The 21,672-nt window shown below is 40.6% G+C and overlaps 1 protein-coding gene across 5 annotated transcripts in view; it reads left to right on the forward strand.

Moving 5' to 3' along the window:
* OXR1 (oxidation resistance 1) overlaps positions 1-21,672 on the forward strand; it is a 266,285-nt gene that overhangs the window by 113,488 nt on the left and 131,125 nt on the right. For 3 of the 5 annotated variants that reach the window (XM_051785162.1, XM_051785165.1, XM_051785160.1), the window contains exons 2-3: positions 11,664-11,829; positions 20,742-20,938. In XM_051785162.1, coding sequence (XP_051641122.1) covers positions 11,771-11,829; positions 20,742-20,938 — 256 coding nt within the window. In that variant the 5' untranslated portion in view covers positions 11,664-11,770. The remainder of the gene's footprint in view (positions 1-11,663; positions 11,830-20,741; positions 20,939-21,672) is intronic. The other 2 variants (XM_051785161.1, XM_051785167.1) reach the window with 2 other exon arrangements.

Here is a 21,672-nt window from a genome sequence, read left to right on the forward strand (position 1 = left end):
CTGTCTCTCTTTTCCTCTTGTTGCTCCAGCAGAACAGAGTAGATGCAGGTGGGGGTACTTTAATATGGACTATCAGGAGTGCAACCATAAAAACACTCCTAGAGGAAAAAGGAGCCCTAACTCTCAAGAGGCACTAAATGGGTATCCATGTCCTGCAGTTCATTGCCTCTCAAGAGAAGGAATAAGAAAGGGAGGGAGGAAAGAAGGAGGAGGAGGGGAAGATCTGAGGTTGCAGAAGGCATGGGACTCCCAGAATGGACCTTTAGGATGGGAAAGCAATCTGCTAGAGCAAGAGGGAGAGAACTTGAAGTGACAAGGCAGCTCTATTGGCCGCATCTTTTGTGATATAGCCCTGCCTTCTGAGAGAAGGCCTCTGTCAGGGAGTGATAATTTCAAACTGCTGCCAAACTAAAGGCCTAAGAAACAAAAAGGAAGCAATTTCTTATCGTAGTGTTGTATGCAGCTAGTTTAAATGGATTTTGAGCTATTATTTGTATTCCTGATTGAAATGCACAGGTTACTGCATCTGCAGTAGTTTCCTGACAGTTTTGCTCTTGGAAACTTTCCAAAATCTGATTGCTTATGTTATTCCTCTATCCATCTTTTCTTCTTAAAAAAAAAAAAAAAGGAAGAATAAACCTTCCTGCAGGGAAGAGTCCATGTACAAATAGCTCCTGAGGTGGCTTAGCTCACTTCTATGAATTTTCTTATCTGGCTTTTGTTATGTGTTCCTTTAGTCCTGTAATCATGGAAGAAGTGGAGCAATATAAATGGAGAAGTATTACAGAGAAACAAGGAGATTAAGATGGGGGGCATCTTCAGAGTAGTGCTGTCTGCTTGACGGGAGGATGAGGAGGAATCAGAAGGCAGCTAAATGTGGGAATCAGGAGACTTGCTGTGGTTTTACTGGGTCATCCAGATGAAAGGCAGCACTTACTGTCTGCTTAGTTTACAAATCCTAAACCATGGGCCATTTGAATGGATGTGAAAATAGGGAGATGAGAAGAGCTGTAGTGAGTTAATATTGTGTTTGTTGGGAAACCTTTTAGTCATTTAGTGATAGGAAGAAGTGAAAAAGGCAGTAAAAGGCAGGATTATTGTTCCTGCAATTCTGCAGTTCTCTGACAAAAGCTGAAAGCAGCAACATGAATTTTTAGCTCTGCCACCCCCAGTGAAACACAGTTTTATCAATGACTCTTCTCTGAGCAGTGATGACTGACTAAATAATCTGTTCTTCTGTGTGAGTGGTGAACTGAAGCACTGATGAATAAACGAGAATGTCAACTGTATGAAGGTAGAGATATGGATGAAGGGCTTCTTGACAGTCAGTCCAACTCTGCTAATGACTAGTGAACAAAATGAGAGAAGGAAGTCAAATATTGTCTGGACCAACGTGACTGTCTACAAATCTAGCCAAATACCTACCGTCAGTAAAAAGTTTAAAATCTTATGATCTCTTTTGCAGTACAATTACGAACTTCATCCTAAAGCTTTGAAAATCCCTTCCCTGAAAACCTTGTAAGTGTTCTTTGTGTAAGAAGCAGCCCCTCAGGCTTACAAGGGGTCGTGTGATACATATTGAATGCCTGCATGCAAAAGGGTGTCTTGGCGTAAAAGACAAGTGTTTGTGTTGATTTGTGTTACCTCATTCCCTGCAGCCATTCAAAAAGACACTGAATTTGTCTTCTAATGACTTGAAGATCTCAATTATACTTTTAATTCCTACATGGAAGGCATTTTGGCAGAAAAGTACTGTCAGCATGTGGGTATTTTAAAATACAAAGGCATTTTGGTTAAAAAGAAGGAAGTAAAGAAAGAAGTCATATCATCCTATGGCAATGGGACCTATTTGGGAATTCTGCTTTCAGTTAGATTTTTCCTGGATATTGTAACTACAGAACATGATTAAGAAGTTCTCAAACCTTTTTCTTTTTTTTTTCCCCTAATTAATGTCTGCTAAAGCTTCATTTTAAAGAAATCTCCACTGGTACTGTAGCAGCTTTAGAAGATCAGAGTTACAGTGAAGGAAACACAAAGAAGTAGTGATTTGCTGCAGTATAATTTTCTTGTATGCCACTCATGCATTTTCCCTGTCATTAAAATTCTGCTGCTGCTGTTTGAGTGGCGGGAAATCCGGAAATGGCTGAAAAGATGCAAGGAGCATTTTTTATCTTTATGTTTCTAAAAGATATTCGATACAATGCTGGGAGTAAAAAATACTCTGGTGAAAGCAAGTTTAGCAGATGCCAGGTTCAGCTGGCAGCTGACCCAATCACAAAAAGTTTATTGGCAAAATAAACTGCTATTCATTTCCTGCAGGACGCACTGTGCAGGTAGGGCAGGTGTGTGTTTCACCAACTTACTGTGCTCAAGAGTCTCAGCCTTGATTTTGTAACAGACCAGCTGATCAAAGTGGTTGTAGTTTGCTGATGCTGATTATCAAGTGAGGGTTTTAACTCTTTGCATTATCCTCAGTTCAGGGATTTCCTTTACTGGGTATGGGCAGTGGTGCCTTTTGCCTCCATATGGTCATGCAGCTCTCACCTTTGTTCACAGGACTAGGTCCAGATGGAGTTCTGTTCATAAGCATGTGAAGACCTCGGTCTGGTGGGCATCTTCAGCAGATGCTTAATGGAGGGGAATCAATACAATTCTAATTTGGCACTCATTGATTGAAATCTCTTTTCATGTGCTTTGGCCGTATTTTGAATTTGCTCCCTTTTCATCCATTATACATTTTACAGAAAATGTCTTCTTTTGCTTTCCTCCTCTAAAAGCTCACTCCACTTGTATATGAATCAAGTGACAATTACCAGATTTTTTTTTTCTAGGTGGCGTGTGTTTGAATGGATAAAAGGCGTGACTGATCAATGCAGGGAAAAATAAATCAATTCCTGTGGATTGTGGAGATACTTTTATGGCCTCTGAGCCCTTATCCTTGTCTTTTTTGGTTTTCCTTCCTGAGACAATTTGAAAGTAAAAGTCTGTTGACTTATCCTGATCTGCCTCCAATCAAAGATAGCTCTAAGTCCTTTTGATGGGACTATTTTCCCTTTGAAAAGTGCAGATTGATCTAAGTAGGACTATGTTGTGTTTCCAGATAAAAAAAGAATATAATTGTTTGGCTTCCTTATTCCAATTAGGCCCCATATTGTAAGTTACTATTATGTTACCTATTTACTAATTAGCATAAGCAGAATCAAAAGAATGTCATCAAAATAATTAGTCTTTTTCCTCCATCATAACAGCACCTTGAAATGATCTATGATTATTCTGTTCCTTCTCTGCTCTGCCTGTCCTTCCACTTCCCTCCCACACTCCCTTTTTCTTTAAAGTTTTATTGCTCATTTTTATTTTAAAATATACATATATAGGTATATATTATGGGATGGAGATTTTGGTTCCTGAAGAGGTTTTTTTTTTCTTTTCACATCTTGCAATTGATTTTCACCTAGTGGGATTTAAAATGTCACTGGCCCTATCAGCTTTTCACTAAGTTATATAACTTCTTGGTTTCTCAGCACTCTGTAAAGATGAAATGCAGTAGCTGTAGCACAGATGATGTCAGTTCTCATGCATAAAATACTGTCTACCCTTTCTTCACTTATATGTTAATGGCTTATTTTTTTAATAGGAGCAGATGACTAATTTCTACCATATTAACATTAAACCCTTTATATTCTCAGAATATATGTACTTTTATGATTTACTGAATTCCTAGCCATTTTTTTTTCTGTAGTATATATACTGCAGAATAAATATAATGGAAGTTCAAGGAACTCTGTATTTTGTTCACATAAATGATGAATACTACAATGTTCTAAAATATATATCATCTGGGTACCCAATTATCTTGGAAAAGCTGTGGGACTGCATCAGCAGGAGGTCACTGCAATGATCAGTACCAAAACAGACACTGGACCGGTGTATGTAATTCATAATCCTGCTGCCAAGTAGGAACAATCTTTCTGTCTAATTTTAGGTATCTCCAGATTAATTTTTGTGTTGCTTTAAAATATTTCTATAAAAATACAAACCTGGCATTAATCTTACAGTCAAACTAAGTATGTTCAATCTGGAGTTAGTTTACCAAAACCATGCATTTTTCTAGAGAAAAGCATAAGAATTTCTCAATCCAAAGCTTGACTGCTTCTGGGTTTTGGCTTTGGTGGAAAGGTGGGGGGTTTTTTGACCCCAAACTGTTCTGAAAGTGGAAATCTTGAGCGCATGAAAGGGGGCTTTCAAGGTCTCTGTTGAAGCACCTGGGCACAGGTATTTATGCTGCCAGGGTTTCAAGGAGAGGACCCTGCCTGGCACATGCAGCTGGAGCAGAGCCATCCATCCATTCAGTACCACTTCAGGCAGGAGCAGGCTGTGCCTGTTGGTCCTTTCCTGTCTGTTCTCAGTGAAGGCAGGTACTAGGCAGTGCCTATGTCCGGTCTGGATGGGCAGGAAAATGAGGAACTCTAGTGCCTTTTCCCCTTCCTACTCCTTTGAGTTTGTTGTAAAGACTTACACAAGTTTTAATTGGTGTGTTTTGCAGGCTACTAATATAGTAAGAAGCTAGCCCCAAATTTACTGGGGTCTGAACTAAGTCTATATATATCTGCAGAGGGCTATTGAACTGCTTGGAGGAAATAGATTCCAATCTCTTAATTTTATTTTCTGTTGTTTTATGTTCCTAAATTCTTCCTCTTTCTCATGTTTTTCATATGTGAGTGAGAGGTTTTACCTTTCTGTTCATAAGAGCAATTAGCAAGGCTTAGCCATAATGTTTTTATTTTTTTATAGTTACTTTTCATAGAAGATTAGCCAAGGGAAAAAACAGACATTGTGAGGTTAGTTAGATACATCTTGAAATCCTGCCAATGCTTCCTGAAAAGAAAATGTGATTTACTGATTCTCATTTTGCATTTAGACGAATCGCCTCTGATTTGTCTGGTAGGACTTCCAAAATCTTGACAGTTTTATTGCACGCATCTAAATGCAGCTTCTGTGTTTTAGCTTGTATGCTGTTCCCATACAAGTTCTGATCAGGTGGTTCTGCCATGGAGCTGAGCCTTAGTTAGGAAGCTAAATACACAAATGTTTCCAAACTCACTTGTCTCATTTAACATGCTGTGGCCTCATTTGTCTCCTGAGCTCTGGTTTTGATCACTTCCAATTGTTTAAATTTCTCCTTGGCTTCTTTTTTCATTCTGTCAGACACTAACTCTTCGTCTCCTGTACTTTGTTCATCTGCCCATGCAGGCTTATGTCTGATCAGGGGAACTTAACCTGGCAATGCCAAATTAGCCTTGAGGTTCTCTTTATTCTGGACTAAGGGGAAAAAAAAGGTGTCACTCTGCTTTGGAAAGTCACAGTATAATGCTTTTTTATTGGATTCTTCTTTAATTAATGTCATTTACTGTGATGCCTATAGATTGCCAGTGTCTGCAGTGGGTGTAGCTGCAGTGCTTATAGCTCTATGGGCTTACCGATTTTAAAATTATAATAAAAAGTGCTGCAGGGCAACCATGTTCTACAATCTCTTGTTTCTATGTTTGTCCAATCCTACTTTGTATTATTGTGAGCAGGAAAAAAATTGGAAAAAGATTGTTGCTTGTTACAGGCATAAATCTGAATGTTGGTTCAAGGGAAGCTTCATCCTTGTCCGCTGGTGAGGACATGACTTTTCTTCAGCATAAAACTGAATTATGGGTTTAGACTGTCTTCTTGAATCTCAGTCTGTGCTGCCTTTAAGTCCCACCTGCAGAAGGAAAAAGGAATAAGCAGGTGAGGCCCCTCACTGCGTACACGGGTGGGAGCTGCAGCCTGGGCAGCAGAGGCCCTCAGCTATAGCTGCCACTCCACAACCACAAATGGCTCCCTGGGAGTGCTGCTTGTCTTCCCCTTCCTGTTCTTCCTATTTCAGCCCCAGTTTCTCCCCCCATGTGTGGCCGAAAGGTTAAGAAGATACCCAGTCTATGGATAAAACATAGTGATCTCTTTCACACTGTTGCAATGTCACTGCAGGGTTTGTTAGGACAACCCTTGGGGTTGTCTTCTCTCAACTTCTTGCTGGGAGCATGTTCCTTCCTGCTCGATCCACCACGGTTGTATTGGTGACTGTCTCTAAACATCAGACATAAGTCTCTGAGAAAGAAAGAATAGAACACTTGTGCCTACTGCAGTGTGCAGACCCAGTAGCCGTGGTCCCAAAAATCCTCCTCATGCCCCTGAGAGAGTGCTGCTACTGAAGACACAACAGCTCAAATGCTGCTCACCCAAGAGACTTCATTCAAGCACAGGAGCATGGATGCATGATGCATCCTGAAAGAAAGAAAGGAAAAAGCTGAGAGGGATTGTTTTTCTTTGGTGTTGTGGCAGAATGTTTTGCTTTCCAGGAGCTGTGCTTTAAGGCAAGGATCTGAACAGGCTTGTATCATCCTGGGCACTCACTTGCCCCTCAGGCATGAACTACTTCATGTTCATTAATGCAATTTCTTACTAGGCTTCTAGATCCTTGCAACATAAGTAAAGAGTTTTAATATTTAAGTGTTTTTATGGTGTAGTGGCTTGGTAGATAACTCTACAGATGGATGTGAGCTGTCTGCTCTTGAATCTCAGCATGTACATGCTTCTACTGAGTCGACAGGTCTTTGGCAATCTGTGACCAGCTTCCACAGCTGGTTCAAGGAATATGGTTCTGCAATACTAGGATGCTGAAAAGAGCTCAGGTACCCAAAGTCCTGCAAATTGGATTTTCCTTTTTTACTATTGACATAAAAATTCACAGCTAGAGATTTACATTGCACATATAAAAAAAAAGTTGGATGGTGTCTCTTGATAAGCCATGCTGTGCATTAATGGTTACCTCCTTGGTGGTGGTCTCAGCATCAGGTCTAAGGATGCTGCAGAATCAGGGCCCCTGTCGGGAAGCAGGGAGGGACTCAGGAATACACAACTGGGTTATTAAAGACTAAGCAGTAACACACTTCATCGTGCTGCTCTCTGTTTTAATTTAAGTGACTGACAGCATTTGTCAGGAAAAAGTTCAGCTTCTAAGAAAATGCTGACAAACTTGATAACTGCAGTACTTAATGTCAAGTTGCATTTATTAAACACACAGCTTAAAAATTAAGTCTTCAGTCTGTAGTTAACAAAATGAACTTTGCTCTATTAAAAAACCCAAACTTTTTCAATATTTATTGATATCATTGCTATGGATATAAAATAAGAGAGTACCTTCCTTTCTTAAGCAATTTCCTTTCCTAACATTGAAGTTTTACTATGTGGCATAGAAACAGGGTATAGATATTTATGATAGGAAAGACTGAAAAATATCTTTTGTGATTTAAATATTTAAAAATATAGAGATGTTTTAAAATATATACTTTTTTTAGAGTCGTTCATATTTATATAAATATGAATTATGTAAGGACTGGAGGACATATTTATTTTTACTGTCACAGTTGTAAATGGAATACCCACCCTGCCTGCTTCAAGCTCAGGCCACAGGGACACCTGTGCCACCCCCAGCAGCCCACGTCCCTGGCACAGGGCACAGACACAGCCTTCAGGGCACTTGCAGCAGGAGATCTGGTGGTGTGTAGTCTAGAAGTGACTTAATTTCAGTGAATGGGAGACATCAAAATGAATTGTGGCACTTTTGTTGAAGACAGGTGTTTCAAAATAGGGGAAATCTGCTAGCTAAATCTTCAGTGGCTTCCAGCAGCTGGTGACATGCTTTGATCACTGGGTCATCAAAGCATAGTGGCTTGGTAATGGTAGCAGAAAGCAGGATTACAGGGGAAGACCTGAAAGGATCCAGGGCTAAGTCAAGAGGCAAGAGGGAATTGTATTTGTAAGGCAACTTGAAAAGAGAAATTGGCTGTAGTAGTTCTTAGGTCATAGTTCTTAGTCTAAAATGAAAGCTAAGACGAGGAGAAAACTGGACTGATGGGAATGTACCTGATGAAGTTTGTAGGCACTGTCTGTTGTGAGCCCATATCCAATTAAAAAATATATGCTTAGCATAGATACCAGCAGTGCCTTCTGCTTACAGCTCTGAGGACTTTTAGTCCCCACAGTTAGGGAAAGTTGAAATTAGTGTTGAAATTTCAAACAATCTTATAGTATAAGAAACATTAATGTTCTTGAAGGGTTTTCTTTCTCCTTTTTTTGTCATAGTTTGTTGTCCCCAGAATACATTTCCTAGGGTTCAGATTGATCAATTTGGGTTCAGTGGCTCAGTCACTTTGTTCTCTCTTGGGGCTGCTCATGCCCTTGTTCTCACTCCTGCAGCTCCTGTGTCTCCTGTGCCTCTGACTGCTCAGTCCAGCAGAGCTTGCCCCCGTGCACAGTCCCTTCTGCAGCCAAGGGAGTGTATCATCAGTGCTTGTGGGCTGTGCCTGCAGGGTGAAGACATACAGAAATGTCTTTACAACCTTTACACTCTTGTGGACACAAAGTAAAAAGTCGTTGAAAATGTTCCTCCTACTACCACAATAACAATATAGTTGTGTGGGTTTTCCATTTGTTTTTAAATAAGTAAGCACTGTTTCACAACCTGTCTGTTCTGATGTATGTTTCTCCTTTATATATAGATTCTCAGAACAGCCTGTTATTAGTCAGTTTATCAAGGGGCATTCCTTACTTTATAGGGTGACAAGACATGAAAACATATATACTCAAGATAGCCTTTTCTCAATAGGTGTAATGAACAGATTTCCTATTTTCTAATTGTGTCTGAAGAGACCTTATCAGGGCTCTGGATCTCTACCTGCTGTGCAGCTGCAGTGTTTGAAGGAACAGAGTATGGGCTGGCATCCCCAGTCAGCCCCCTGGGCCATTCTTGGAGCTCTGGAGGAAATGCCAGTAGCTTCTTTGCCATGTTACAGACTCTGGGTGAGAAGAAAAAGCTGGTTGGAATTAGTCAGAGCTCAATGCTTAGAGCCAGAGGGTCTCCTGCCAGAAGGGTAGGAGGATAATTTTGTCTTGTTTAAATATAAAATATTCCTGTATCTTTGAAGATGCTTCTCTCCCATCTAGTAAAAGCTTGGCTAACCTGATTTATGAATCGGAAATGCAAAAAGAACAAGACAAGAATTTTTTAAAACCTGTATGGCTAGTGCCTGGTGAAACTCCCTCAAGAAAAAGGAGCTTGAATTAACATGTTTTCAATGGAAGATGTGGTGTATATATCAAATACTCAAAAAAGCTGACCAATATAAAGCTCATTTTACACTGTCTATATATTTTCTGCACATTTCACTAAAATGCTAAAATTATACTTATTTATTCATATTATTCAAAATACTTGAGTTATGTGTAAGCTGAAAGGCAAAAATTCAATTCTGCTTTGGCAATGATGATGAAAGATTTCCCATTTTGCCTAGTTTCTAACTTGCCTTTGAAAAGTTAAGCGCTTCCACAGAGATCTACCTGATATTATTATATCCTGCAGAACACCCTAAGAACCAATTTATATTCCTAGGAAGCAGAAATGCTAGATGTTTTAGTCTCCTCAAGGAGACTTTCCCCAAAGGGCACTTCATCCTCAGTATGGGGATGAATCTTGTGGCTCAAGGAAGACGAGAGGGCCTTCCATTTGGGAAGGAGCATGAGGAGAATTTGGATGATTTCCTGTGAGATCTGTGCTTCTGCTGCCCTGGACTGGCCCCCCTCCTCAGCCCCATGATCTGTTGGCAGGTCACAGAGCATGGTCTTTACCCTCTCTGCAGCTTGTCTTAATGGTCACACTGAAGGCAGAGACTCTCCTGCTTGCTGCACCTCTGGTCCCAGGGGTGGCATTCCCAGCTGCCAAGCAGCACTGTGTAACAAGGCAGTGGATGTCAGGGTGTGACAGGGCAGGCTGCCCAGCTACAAGAGGAAGGCCAGACCAAAAGGTCCCCACTTGCCTGGAGGCACTCCAGCCACTGGGCTGTTGTACCTACCTGGGCTCAGATGCTTCTGGCTGGATCTCTCCTGCTGTTTATCATCTTTTCCCCTTTCACAAAATACCTTTATACCTCACGGAGTTTTCAGTGATGAGATCAGAATGTCTCATCCCATATATATCTTATGGAATAGAGATAATAATGATGTATAAACTAGTTTTATATTTTGAAAGAAGTCTTTAAGTTGTTTCAGGTTGTATAAGCTACTGTGCAAGGCAGAAGAATATGCAGATTTATATTTCCATATATTAGGACAAGCATATCCACATTCTTTGAACCTGAGCTATGCTTGCCCACTGTGCTGATGATTATTTGTAGAGATGGTAGAACTAGAACACACAAATCTGTCTAAGAGCATTGTAACTTCCAACCTCCTCTGTCATCTCTTTGAGAAGTTAAAAGGCCCTTTTGCTTCCAAATTTGACTACATAAATGTATGTGTGTTATGATTGCATATAGCGCAGCAATCTCAGGAACGTAAGTGCCCGGAGATATTGCAGCTGACTTGTAAACAACTCAGAAAGCAGTCAAGCATAGGGTTGGAATGGGAAATGTTAATGCAATTGCCTAAATTAAAGGCCATGGATAAAACAGCTTTGTTGATGTATAAATTACTTGCAGTTAGCACAGAAAATAATTGATACTATGACAAAGTTAATTACATGGAAAAATACTATGAATTTGTATGGCTTCACTGTAAGTGAGGTTTTCTGTATGTCTTAGGGTATGCCATGTAGCTCACAGACCACTGGATGCTTTGAAACCCCTGAATTAAGTGTATAGGAGAGAGAAAATGGTAATTTAGGATGTGGTCCTCCATAGTACAGGATATGTGAAGATCTCCCAGTAATTTTCAGGGGAATAGAATCTGGGTGCTCGTTGCATAGTCTATAATAAAGAGATTTCAGAAACTTACTTCTAATCAGGTGAAGTAAAGGCTTTCCTTAGAAATACAACCTTAAAATAGTCTGGGCAGTTTGAATCCATCCTTATAAATAAAACTGCAATAGATATAATGCTGCAGCATTAATGAGACAAATAAGAATGAAATAGAAATCATAATCACTTTTAAACCATTATGCAAAATTTTTCTGTGCTGAATATGACAGAGCTGGAAATTTCAAGACCCATGAAAATTGTACTGAAGTAGATTTGCATAATGCATTGGAAGATCTTTTGTGAAAATGGAACTAGTGGGAGTTATTTAAATAACAGGATAGCAGCTATTAACAAAATAGCAAAATTCAAAATAGTAATTTACTTTACACATCTCTTCTAAAACACGTCCAGAATCAAGATAACTGTCAGCAAATAGTACAGCATTGCAACCCACCCTCTCAAAATCCTGAAAGAACAGATCCTGAAAGAAATTCTCAGATACCTGACAAAACACAAACCTTAGTTGCAGAGCATATTATTTCCACCATGTAAAACAGCTGTAAAACTTTATACCGCCATGGAGAAGCCATATGATCTTGAGCTGTTAATCCTTACCCATGCTTAGGCAGGAAAAGAAGAATGAATGGTTTATGCTATGACTATTCGAGTTCCATTATGTATTTAGCATGACCACTGCCATTTTCCTCTCCATCATCATCATTACCTCCCTCCCTACTCCTGCCATACCTCATCCTCCTGCAAATGTACATCTCCAAACCCATCTGTGGTGTGTAGAGCTCTTTGACTCCTTTGCCCACGGACTCACTAACGCTTCTCTCCCAGGCAGTGAGAATGCCTTGTCACATTTGAACCACAAGTGGATTCTGGATTCTCCCGCTTGGAGTTCATGGATGTAACCTGGCAGCAACCAATCTATATGTCTTCTGTAAATGATCCTCCAAGGGTTTACCTGTAGCAGTGCTGTCATGCTCCCAGGAATAATCACAAGGTTTGTGTTCATTTTTGTAAGTCTTTATTCTGTGATATGCCCTTGAAACACATGAAGCTCCAGCGTTGTCTATAGATCTTGTTAAAAGGGTGTGGATTGCCTGTTCCACACAGCAAAAGGGCAATTTTTCAATCATTTAGATACTCTTCATCTTTTCCCCTCTAGCCTGGTCAAAACTTCTGGTCTGACGTTGTCCTTTGGTACAGAGAGAGGGACGGTGGCAGTTTTCCTGCACATGCTGTGACCAGTTCCATAAGGATGACTAGGAGATGGAGAGAGGGTGGTTTGGGTTTGCTTTCTGGTACTGTGACAATTGAAAATTGTTGTGTCTGCATGGTAATTTTTGATAGTGTGTGTAAAGAGGAAAAAAAAGGTGTTTTGCATGCTGCTGTACTTGCTCAAATAAATAATGCTGGGGTATAGAGCAAAATATGATGTTGAAATACCACTATTTTTTTTTTTTGGACATAGCTCTCAAGCCTTTATTGTTTCCTTTCCTGAAGCTGGGCTCACTGTTGCATTGTTAATACATACTTGCCACTTAGAATTGCTTTTTGGGCTGTGTAGGTGTGACTTCATTCCTAATCCTTTCATATCATCACCCATGTGAACGTCATCTTGCTCGAGTTTTGTGCCATCAAATGATCTCATAAGATGCTTGCATTTCCAGAAAACTCTGCATGATCAACACATAAAGTAACAGACTGAAGGGCTTTTCTGCAGTTTTTTTATCTGTTTGTTTACTGTCAGACATTGATTTAATGGCATCCTATATTCTTTGTGGTTTCCTTTCCTCTGCAATTCATAATGACCAGTTCAGGTTGGAATTACAAGAATGTTGCACGCTCACTGCCTGTGGTACTTAAATAGTAGTGGATACTTACCGATAGTACCAGAGATGGAGCATGCATTGAGTGGCTCTTTCCTTGTGAAAACCCTCCATCTTCCAGCAATTCCTGGCTCGAGGAATTTGTTTGCTGAAGTACCTGCATGCTTTACAGCGCCTAATGAATGCTTTCTGCCTGACTCCTGTCTTTGTTTTCGGTACCGAGTGATACTCCTAGCCTGTGCTGTTAGTTCTGTTAAGCAATTATATATGCTATTCGAAGAAGTATTTAGCTGTGTTTGCTCCAAACGTGCTGCTTGCCTTCATTTGGTTCTTCTGAAATTACCATCGCTGTAAAACCATTTGCCACCCCCTTTCCAATGGCCGATGGCTGTAAAGGTCCCTGCGCTCGTCCCCTGCTGGCAGCTCCTTCCACGGTCTGTTTTGTCTTTTCCCACGAGGAACCGACTCATCATGATCACGAGTGGTTTTTGTCTGTACCAGTCTAATCCTGCTATGTTCCTTTTGGGAGTGGATGGCCAGGGCCATAACCAGGTGATACTCAAGAGCATTAAACAAAATATTTTCTAGCAGCCCTCTATGGCATTGCCTCATGCTGCGAGCACACAGAGAAGCCTCAGGTGATAAACGGAGCCTTTTACTTGATTCCTCTGACTTGCCAAAAATGCCAGCTATGTGCAAATGCAGATTTGTGTGGTGGCTGGGGGGTACAACCAGTGTGTCTACAGGGGAATAAAATAACTATCTTGGGGACTAGTCTATGCAGTTGGTGCAGGGACTGGGGGACGGGGGAGGAGGGGAGGAGCATGACGGTTAGGCCTTTTCCTGTGTTAAAGTCATCAGAACTTTGCAGTGTTGTCTTTAAAGCAGTAGTTTACCTGTTTTTTTTCCAGAATCAGATAAATCCTGGCTGTTGACATCAGTTTAAATCACATTTCTCACTACAAAGAAATCAAATTCATAATCAACTCTTCTGAGCATTCAAAAATATTAAATGCATCTCTGAAGAATAAACATCACTCTTCAAATGAATGGTTTTACTTCTCCTGTTAACTGTGTAGTAAAATTTCTACAATAGTCACAGGGGGCACAAAGAGGGGTTTTTTTTGTTTTCGGTAGATAAGGATGAGCTAGACTGTTCTCCAAATCTTTGTTGCAGTAAGGGATTTTTACTTAGAAATTCACAAAGACTTAATTGTGCAGATTCCCAACCCCTAAGATGCTTTGTATTGTTGTTTGTTTCCACCATAAATTTATGGTTTAAACACTTTTATTTCCCCCCTCCCGCCTTTTGTTTCGAATTGGACTGCCAACCATGATGGTTTTAGGTGCTTTCACGATCTGTTAAGAAAATAATGCCTTATTTTTTTTTTCCATTCTGCTTTACAAAAATGCAGTTTGTAATTTTAACATGGAAAAAAGGCATGCATTTTATTAGAAATGGAATAGAAACCTATTCCATGGTAGTGAATGCCAGGGATGAACTCCTAATGTTCACAAATTCTATAGCAGACTTCACAGGGAATTCACTAGCCCCAGGACTTCAGGACTTTCCATATGTATAGCCTGCCTAGGGTATCAACATCACTTTGGGGTTGATACTCAAACACCTGACCACATTTTCTTTTTGAGGGAACTGGTAAGACTCTGTTCCAAGTGACCCGTTCCTGGGAGGTGCTGCTGGGGAGTGCAGGATGCCAGCTGGGCAGGAGGAGGTAAAAGCATCTCTCAAGAGGTTTCTAAGATGCAGTAGAAAACCTTGCAGTTGCATGCAGAGGGTAGATAGAGAAATAAAGTGCAAGTTCAACAGCTAGTCATTGTATCTACTTATACGTATGTCATTCCTTGTGGATTAGCTGAATGAGAAAATCCTCTGCAATTAGTAACCAGTAGGATGCTGAGGCAGATTTGGGTTTTGTGCCTCTGTCCAGTAGAATAGAGGCACTAAGGATGCATAGAAGGTCTTGGACAGCTGGAGATATTGGGGTGAGCAACATCTGTTGTAGGAAAATACAGTGAGGGAGAAATGGAGAAAATGGGGATTTAATGGTTTATTAGCAATAGTGCAATTGAACTACTCAAAGAGATGTGTCAAATGTATGTTTGAACAGGGTTATCTAAAGCTGAGGTGCTGCTTAGCTGTGTTCCAAGCAAACACAGCATCTCCAGACCCAATCAGCAGCAGCTGAATCACCCCAGCTCTGGCCCAATTTTAACTTTGCCCCAGGATGGGTTGCCTTGATTAGCTGACAACAATTGGTTCTTCAGAGTTATTCCATGTTAACTTCTCCTCTGAACGAGTCACTTTTGCTGTGAACGCGCCTGTGAGAGGACAACCCTATTTCACAAAAGCCACCGGTAGCCAAAAGACAACAGCAGTGACCAGGTCGGGGTTCCAAAGGCTGCAGATTTTCCTTTTTCTGTTGCATGGTTTTCTCTCCCTGTGAAGCTCCTATGATAGCTGCAGAGAAATAAATTTTTGCACCTTCTACTTCAGATCTCAAGTTAGGACCTTGTCCTTGTTATCAGATGTGCTTTTCCAAGCCTGACTAGTGCAGCACTGACTTTGAAGCCCTCACTGTCACGCTGTCTGCCAGCTGTCTGCAGTAGCATTTTGGGTCACACCAGGCAATATTGAAAGACCTTGTGCTGCCTGTTTTGGAAAAGTTAGTTGAAGTCTGCTACAGAATACATAGAGTAAAAGATAAAAAGGATTTGCCACAGTATTTCTTATATCTTTTATTTATTTTTCTACAAGCAGGCAGCCTGAAATAAAGCAAGAATGAGGAATGTGATCTCGAGGCATTTCATGTTCAGATTTCTCTCTGACGAAGAATAATTCATTTCAACCCAACTATGCAGCTGTAATATAAAAAAACCTCCAAAACCAAATGCAACACAAAGCTAGTAATAAAGCAGGGTGCGGGGGAAGGGTCAGGCTTACAGTGAATTAATTCTCTTGGCTTCAAAACACATGCAGAACTCAGGCTTTCTTCGCAAGACGTGGTCTAGTGAAGATACAGTTCAAAGACTGCAGTGTTTTTTGAAACTATTTGCTAACCATGACTGTATATCAATATACAGCTCAGGTGGGCTGAAGGAAGATGTATTTGAGTGAGCTGCTTGTTTTTGTCAAGTCATTCCCATAAAGTTGTGTCCTTACTTGAACCTGTGTCCTACTCAGCTGACCCTGTTATTGCAGTTTGAATTAATTCAGACCCTGTATCTTTCTGTCTTTCCTGTTTGCAAAAGCACTGTCACCATGGTCTTTCAAGAACATTTTGACAATATTATGTGCACTTGCTTGGCTGTCATACTCCTGTTTGTTAATTTTGGTATTTAGTGCTTTGGAAGTCTTATTTTTAAATTATTCTCGATTGCAAGAGTAGTTAAGTTTATGGACATTAATTTGCTGCAGGCATTTCAACCGAGTCTTTAATAAGTCACTTGAAAAAGGCCATGTAAAAATTTAACTGCTCAAATGACAGGTATTATCCCTTTATTCCTATGTGATTCTAGAAAAATAGACAGGGTATATTTGTAACAACAATCTGGTGTTCCCCACAGTGCAGCAAGCTATTTTATTAGCTACCTCCAGACAGCTTTATTAATTGGACTGTCCTTCAGACAGCCTTGGTGGTGAAGAATGTGTTCATAACACAATTGAGAATATAAATCATAATGGTATTTTTCAATTTGTAAAATTTATTTCTACTCACCTGTTGTCTTCCTCTGGGGCAGAGCATAGACATGTGTAATGCAGAACATATATACACTTATTGATCTTTAGGCCTCACTTGCCTTGGTTCAAGATTACGGAGAGGTGCTAAACACTTTGTAGCTTCTTTGCCCATGGCTATTTTGCACAACATGGAAGCAAGACACTTCAATCACAGTGGAAGCTGTGGTCTGAGGTGGGGTATTACTTCTTGAAAACTAGTGATTTTCTTCTCAAAAGTAATCCTTTAAATCTTCAAAGATTTCAAGTGGTGAGGAATTATAGAGACTTTTACATGACCTGACAGATGGCATATTCAGCAGTGTGTCAGAATAACATTATGATGGAACACTATTTCATTGTTAATGAGTCAGTGAAATATTCCAGCTTTCATTTTAGGTAAATGTATTTGACCAGCTGTAGGCTTAAAGCTAGAAGTGTTTAAAACAGTCTTCATTTCTGGAGCATTATTTCAAGCAACAGAACTTTCTTTTCTTCTCCCACAATGTTTACTCAGAGAGGATGCCATGCCAGTCTTATCTTGATTTTTGTACGTATGAGTGCTCATAGTGTTCAGTTGGTTTATCCAAAGATGGTGTTGGGGATGGTGTTTCCACTGACTCCATATATGGGTCCATCGACCAAGATCCTTGAAGTAAAGTTATTCTTCCCATATCTGTAAGGTTCTTTGAACAGCAAGAGCTAATATAAGCAGTTGGTGTATATGGAGCAGTAGTTGTTCATTGTTTCTCATAGTGTCACTCTTGTAAGTCATTAAAGCAAGTTACTGTGGTTCCTATATGAAGACAGTGCATAGTTTAACCAGAACCTGTCAAGGCTGGATGCCACCTATATCAGAAGTTTCTCAGAATCACAGAATATGCCAAGTTGGAAGAGACCCACAAGGATCATCGAGTCCGACTCCTGGCCCTGCACAGGACCATCCCCAAGAGTCACACCATGTGCCTGAAGGTATCATCCAAAAGCTTCTTGAACTCTGTCAGGCTTGGTGCTGTGACCACTTCCCTGGGGAGCCTGTTTCAGTGCCCAGCCACTCTCTGGGTGAAGAATCCTTTTCTAATATGCAGCCTAAACCTCCCCTGACACAACTTCAGGCCATTCCCTCAGGTCCTGTCACTGGTCATCACAGAGAAGAGATCAGTGCCTGCCCCTCCCCTTCCCTTCATGAGGGAGTTGTAACTGCAATGAAGTCTCTCCTCAGTCACCTCTTCTCCAGGCTGAACAGACCAAGTAACCTCAGCTGCTCCTCATACGGCTTCCCATCAAGGCCCTTCACCATCCTCGTTGCCTTCCTTTGGACAGTCTCCAATAGCTTAATACCTTTCTTACATTGTGGTGCCACAAACTGCACACAATATTCAAGGTGAGGCCGCACCAGTGCAGAGTAGAGCAGGACAATCCCCTCCCTTGACTGGCTGGCGATGCGTTGCCAGGAGACCTCATTTACTAATTCCCTGAGCAGCCTGAAGTCTGCTCTCCTCATGTCCAGAGCTGAGGTTTTACTGGCACCTTTCCTCCTGTCAACAGAGATTTTAAACTCGATCTCCTTGTAATCACCGTGGCCAAGATGGCCACCAATCTCCACTTTACTCACAAGATCCACTCTGTTGACAAGCAGCAGATCAAGGAGAGCATCTTTCTGAGTCAGCTCCTCAGGACCTGTTCCATAAAGTTGTCTTTCAGGTTTTTTAGGAATTTTCTACCCTAGGTTAAACCAACTGTGTGGTGTTCTGTGCTGGTTTAGGATTTAACCAGCAGGGGAAATGAACTCAACTCAAAGGAGAGATTATAAGTCAGAATAACAATTTATTAAAATAATACAGTAAGTACAATCATGCAAACAAACAATTGGTCTTAACCCACAAAACCCAAATGTATAACCCAGCACCCTGGGGCATGAACAAAGTGGTGTTCCTTGCCCCCCCCCCCCTTGAGTCTAAAGTAAAGGGAGAAGGGAAAAAAAAAAAGAAACCTGCTGGTGGGAGAGTTGTTGCAGTCTGGTCAAAAGTGGTGATTGCAGTCCAGTTGAGGGTGGTGGTCTCAGTCTGGTTGAGGGCGATGAGCTGCAGTCTTCCTCTCCTCTGGGTCCCACGAGTGGTAGAAAAATTCTGAAACTCCAGGTTTATATATTCTCCAGTTCAGGCAGGAATGGTCAATCTTTCCCTCAGAGCGGGGAATTCCATAAAAGGAATGGTCAATCCTTCCCTCAGACTGGGGAATTCCATAAAAGGGTATGAGGATGCTCAGAGCAGGGAATTCCATAGAAGGGTATGAGGACAGGAACATCCCCCCACAGGCGGGCCCCCCCCGCCCCCCCCCCCCCTTGACAACAGTTTCTGGGAAATGGCATGGAGGGCCATAGAATACACAGTTTTGGGCTATACCCATTCAGTAATGAATCGGTCCCTGCTGTTCTAACTAGGACATGCTCCCAGTTAATTTCTGGCAAGCTGAAGTCCCCCATAATGACAAGGGCAGTTGACTTGGAAGTTTAAGTCTCTTAGTTTAAATGAGTTCTGAAGTAATTAAGGACAATAACTCCAGAGGTGCATTATCTAACTCAGAAAATCCATAAACCAGAATCTACTGGACTCTGGAAGGATGTCCTGGGGAATATCTGTCTCTGCTCTTCTCACTGATGGAGTTGTCGGAGACGTTTGTCAAGATGACCCAGTGTAGCCTTTCTTATATATAGGAGGGATGAATGTCCCTGTCAACCTAAACTGTTTGTGGAGAGTCATTGGAGCTGAGGAACATTCCTTCAAATGCAAGACACCCTAGACTAGTCTAGGAATAAGGTTCTAGTGAAAGTAGTCTTTCTCTATGGACGACATAGAGAAGGTAATTTCTAACCGCTAATTTTCTAACTGCTGGTCCCTTCCCTGGACTAGCAATACCCTGTATGAGTAGAGTAATTTTGCCTTCAGTGTAATTCATAAAATTCTACATTCACTTTGATACATTATTGTACCTTCCAGAGCCTGATGACAACCTGCAGATTTTCCAATCTGCTTAGAGCAGTTATTATTATGGTAGTATTTAATCAGTTAATATGTTAAACTAGCATATTCCATTCTCAGTGCAGTAACTCATGCTGTTTAATTGCAACCACTACGTGGAGAAAATGTTTGAAAGATAAGGAAGCATAGAGCTTCCGTGCAGGAAGGGATACTGCTTAGCATTAAGTTGTTAGCCTAATAAAATTATCCTTTGGCATTACAGAACTTTATCATTTTACTTCACTTGCTTCAAAATTTCAAAGTTGTTATGATCCCTTCATCACAAATCCATATCTCACTGCAATGCCATAAACCTCTTTTATTTCCAGGATCAAATCATGTAGTCAACTATATACATTTATAGAGACTTAAGGTAAGAAAAGTATTGACAAAATCCAATATGTATGTACTGAGTTTCATCATAACGGGACACTTGTCTCTATCCAATAACTCTAGTAGCAAAATAGCCTCTATTTTATGTTCCTAGAGACAGTGAAGATGCCAGAACTATTGTAAATCAGTGATGGGAGTGTACTCACCCCACTCTGAAGTAGGATTTGAGAGTTATTTTAAGTCTTTCGCTCAGAACTCTGATAAAATGACTAGATCTGAGGAGGAGTGGAGATAGATAATGACAAGTTGTGATGTTAAGTCTGGATGTGTGGGCAACTAGAGCAGTAAAAAACTGTTTGGATGGTTATGCTCAGAGAATAGTGGTTAATAAGTTGTACTGTACCTGGATGCCAGTAATGAATTGAATGACACAGATTTCTTCTGCAGAACAGAGATTTTCTTTTCCTCTGTTCGTTGCTATTGCAGTGCAAAAATGGTACCTAGGGTTAGTGGGATTCTTGAGAAACAACATATTGAAACTACTGCAGAATGGGAAATGCAGTTGTAGAGCTACATCTGAATTCAGAAAATCGTCCATCAGTTCTTTTCTCTTGAGGCTTTCAGCGACTTGGTGTAAATGATTTAGTTTCTTTGTACTTCCCTCATCTGTGGAAACTTAAGCCAGGAAACATAATTATAGGATAATTGTGGGCAACTCATCTTAGAAATAGATTAGGGACTGATCCTTCAAGCAGCTCAGCAGGCTGATCTGAGGGCAGTTTACCATTTGCAGCTACATGGGAGATGGAAGTGCTGTAACTGATTCAGAAGCTGAAAGGGGATATTAATACAAGGCCTAATTTATCACTGCTGTTCTGTGTTCTGCTACGACATGCCCGAATTGTTGTACAGTGAATATATTACTGTTATTTTATACATAATCTAGGTATAGAATGATGATTAATAATACTTTACTGCCTTAAATTGCCTTTAGATTAAAGAAAAAGTCCCAGTCGGTGGATATTAGTGGACCAGGATGCATCCCGGGGGCAGCTGAAGCTCAGACACCTCAGCCCAGCAAATCTTTACCTGCCACTCAGACAGCTGCTCCTGAGGAGGAGCAGAACAACACCACAAACACCCAAAGGCGCAATCCGCGGAGGAGTGATCTGAAGAGATATTACACCATTGGTGAGTTTTCTTTCAGAGACAAAATCAAATATCCTTGTTAAAAAAACAGGGTCTTACTGTTTATTTGTGGTTTATTTCTTTTGCTTAACTGCAGTTGGCTACTAAGATTACAAATGCGCACAATGAACATTAAGATATCATATCTTAATGCTGATGTCAAATTATCCTAAAGAATTAACAATCTGTTCCAGTCACCCTCACAGTAAAGAAATTCCTCCTCATGTTCAGGTGGAACTTCCTGTGCATCAGTATGTAAAGCAGGAGATGAAATAGTGGGAGGGGAGGGGCTGCATAAGAGTAATAGTGAACAGAAATCCACCACATCAAAATGAGTTCTTAATCTAACTCAGGATTAAAACATGTTATTGGCAAATTGACCATAGTTGAATGTTCTTCTGTGATCACCCAAAACATGGTTGTATATAGAACTACAGAATCAGGTTTGCATTTATCTACTTGTTAAATTTGACTCACTGCAGTTTCTTTTGGGAACCTTTAAACAATTCTTGTAACATTAACTCCATCATTGTTAGTAACTGAGATGTGCTTCTAGTGATCACAAGGTCTAAGCACTAGTTGCTCAGATCTAAGCTTAGTGCTGTAATAACAGAATGTTGTTAATACATTTGAATATTTTGTTTGAATATTGTGCAGCACTTGATTTGACAGACTTGTTGACTGGAAAAGGCCTCTGGAGGTTATATAGTTTGCTGTTCTGTTTGAAGCGGGACTTC

Source organism: Manacus candei, unplaced genomic scaffold (genome assembly GCF_025592945.1).
Source record: "Manacus candei isolate 608988 ecotype Guabito, Panama unplaced genomic scaffold, ASM2559294v1 h1tg000019l, whole genome shotgun sequence".
Lineage (NCBI taxonomy): Eukaryota > Metazoa > Chordata > Aves > Passeriformes > Pipridae > Manacus > Manacus candei.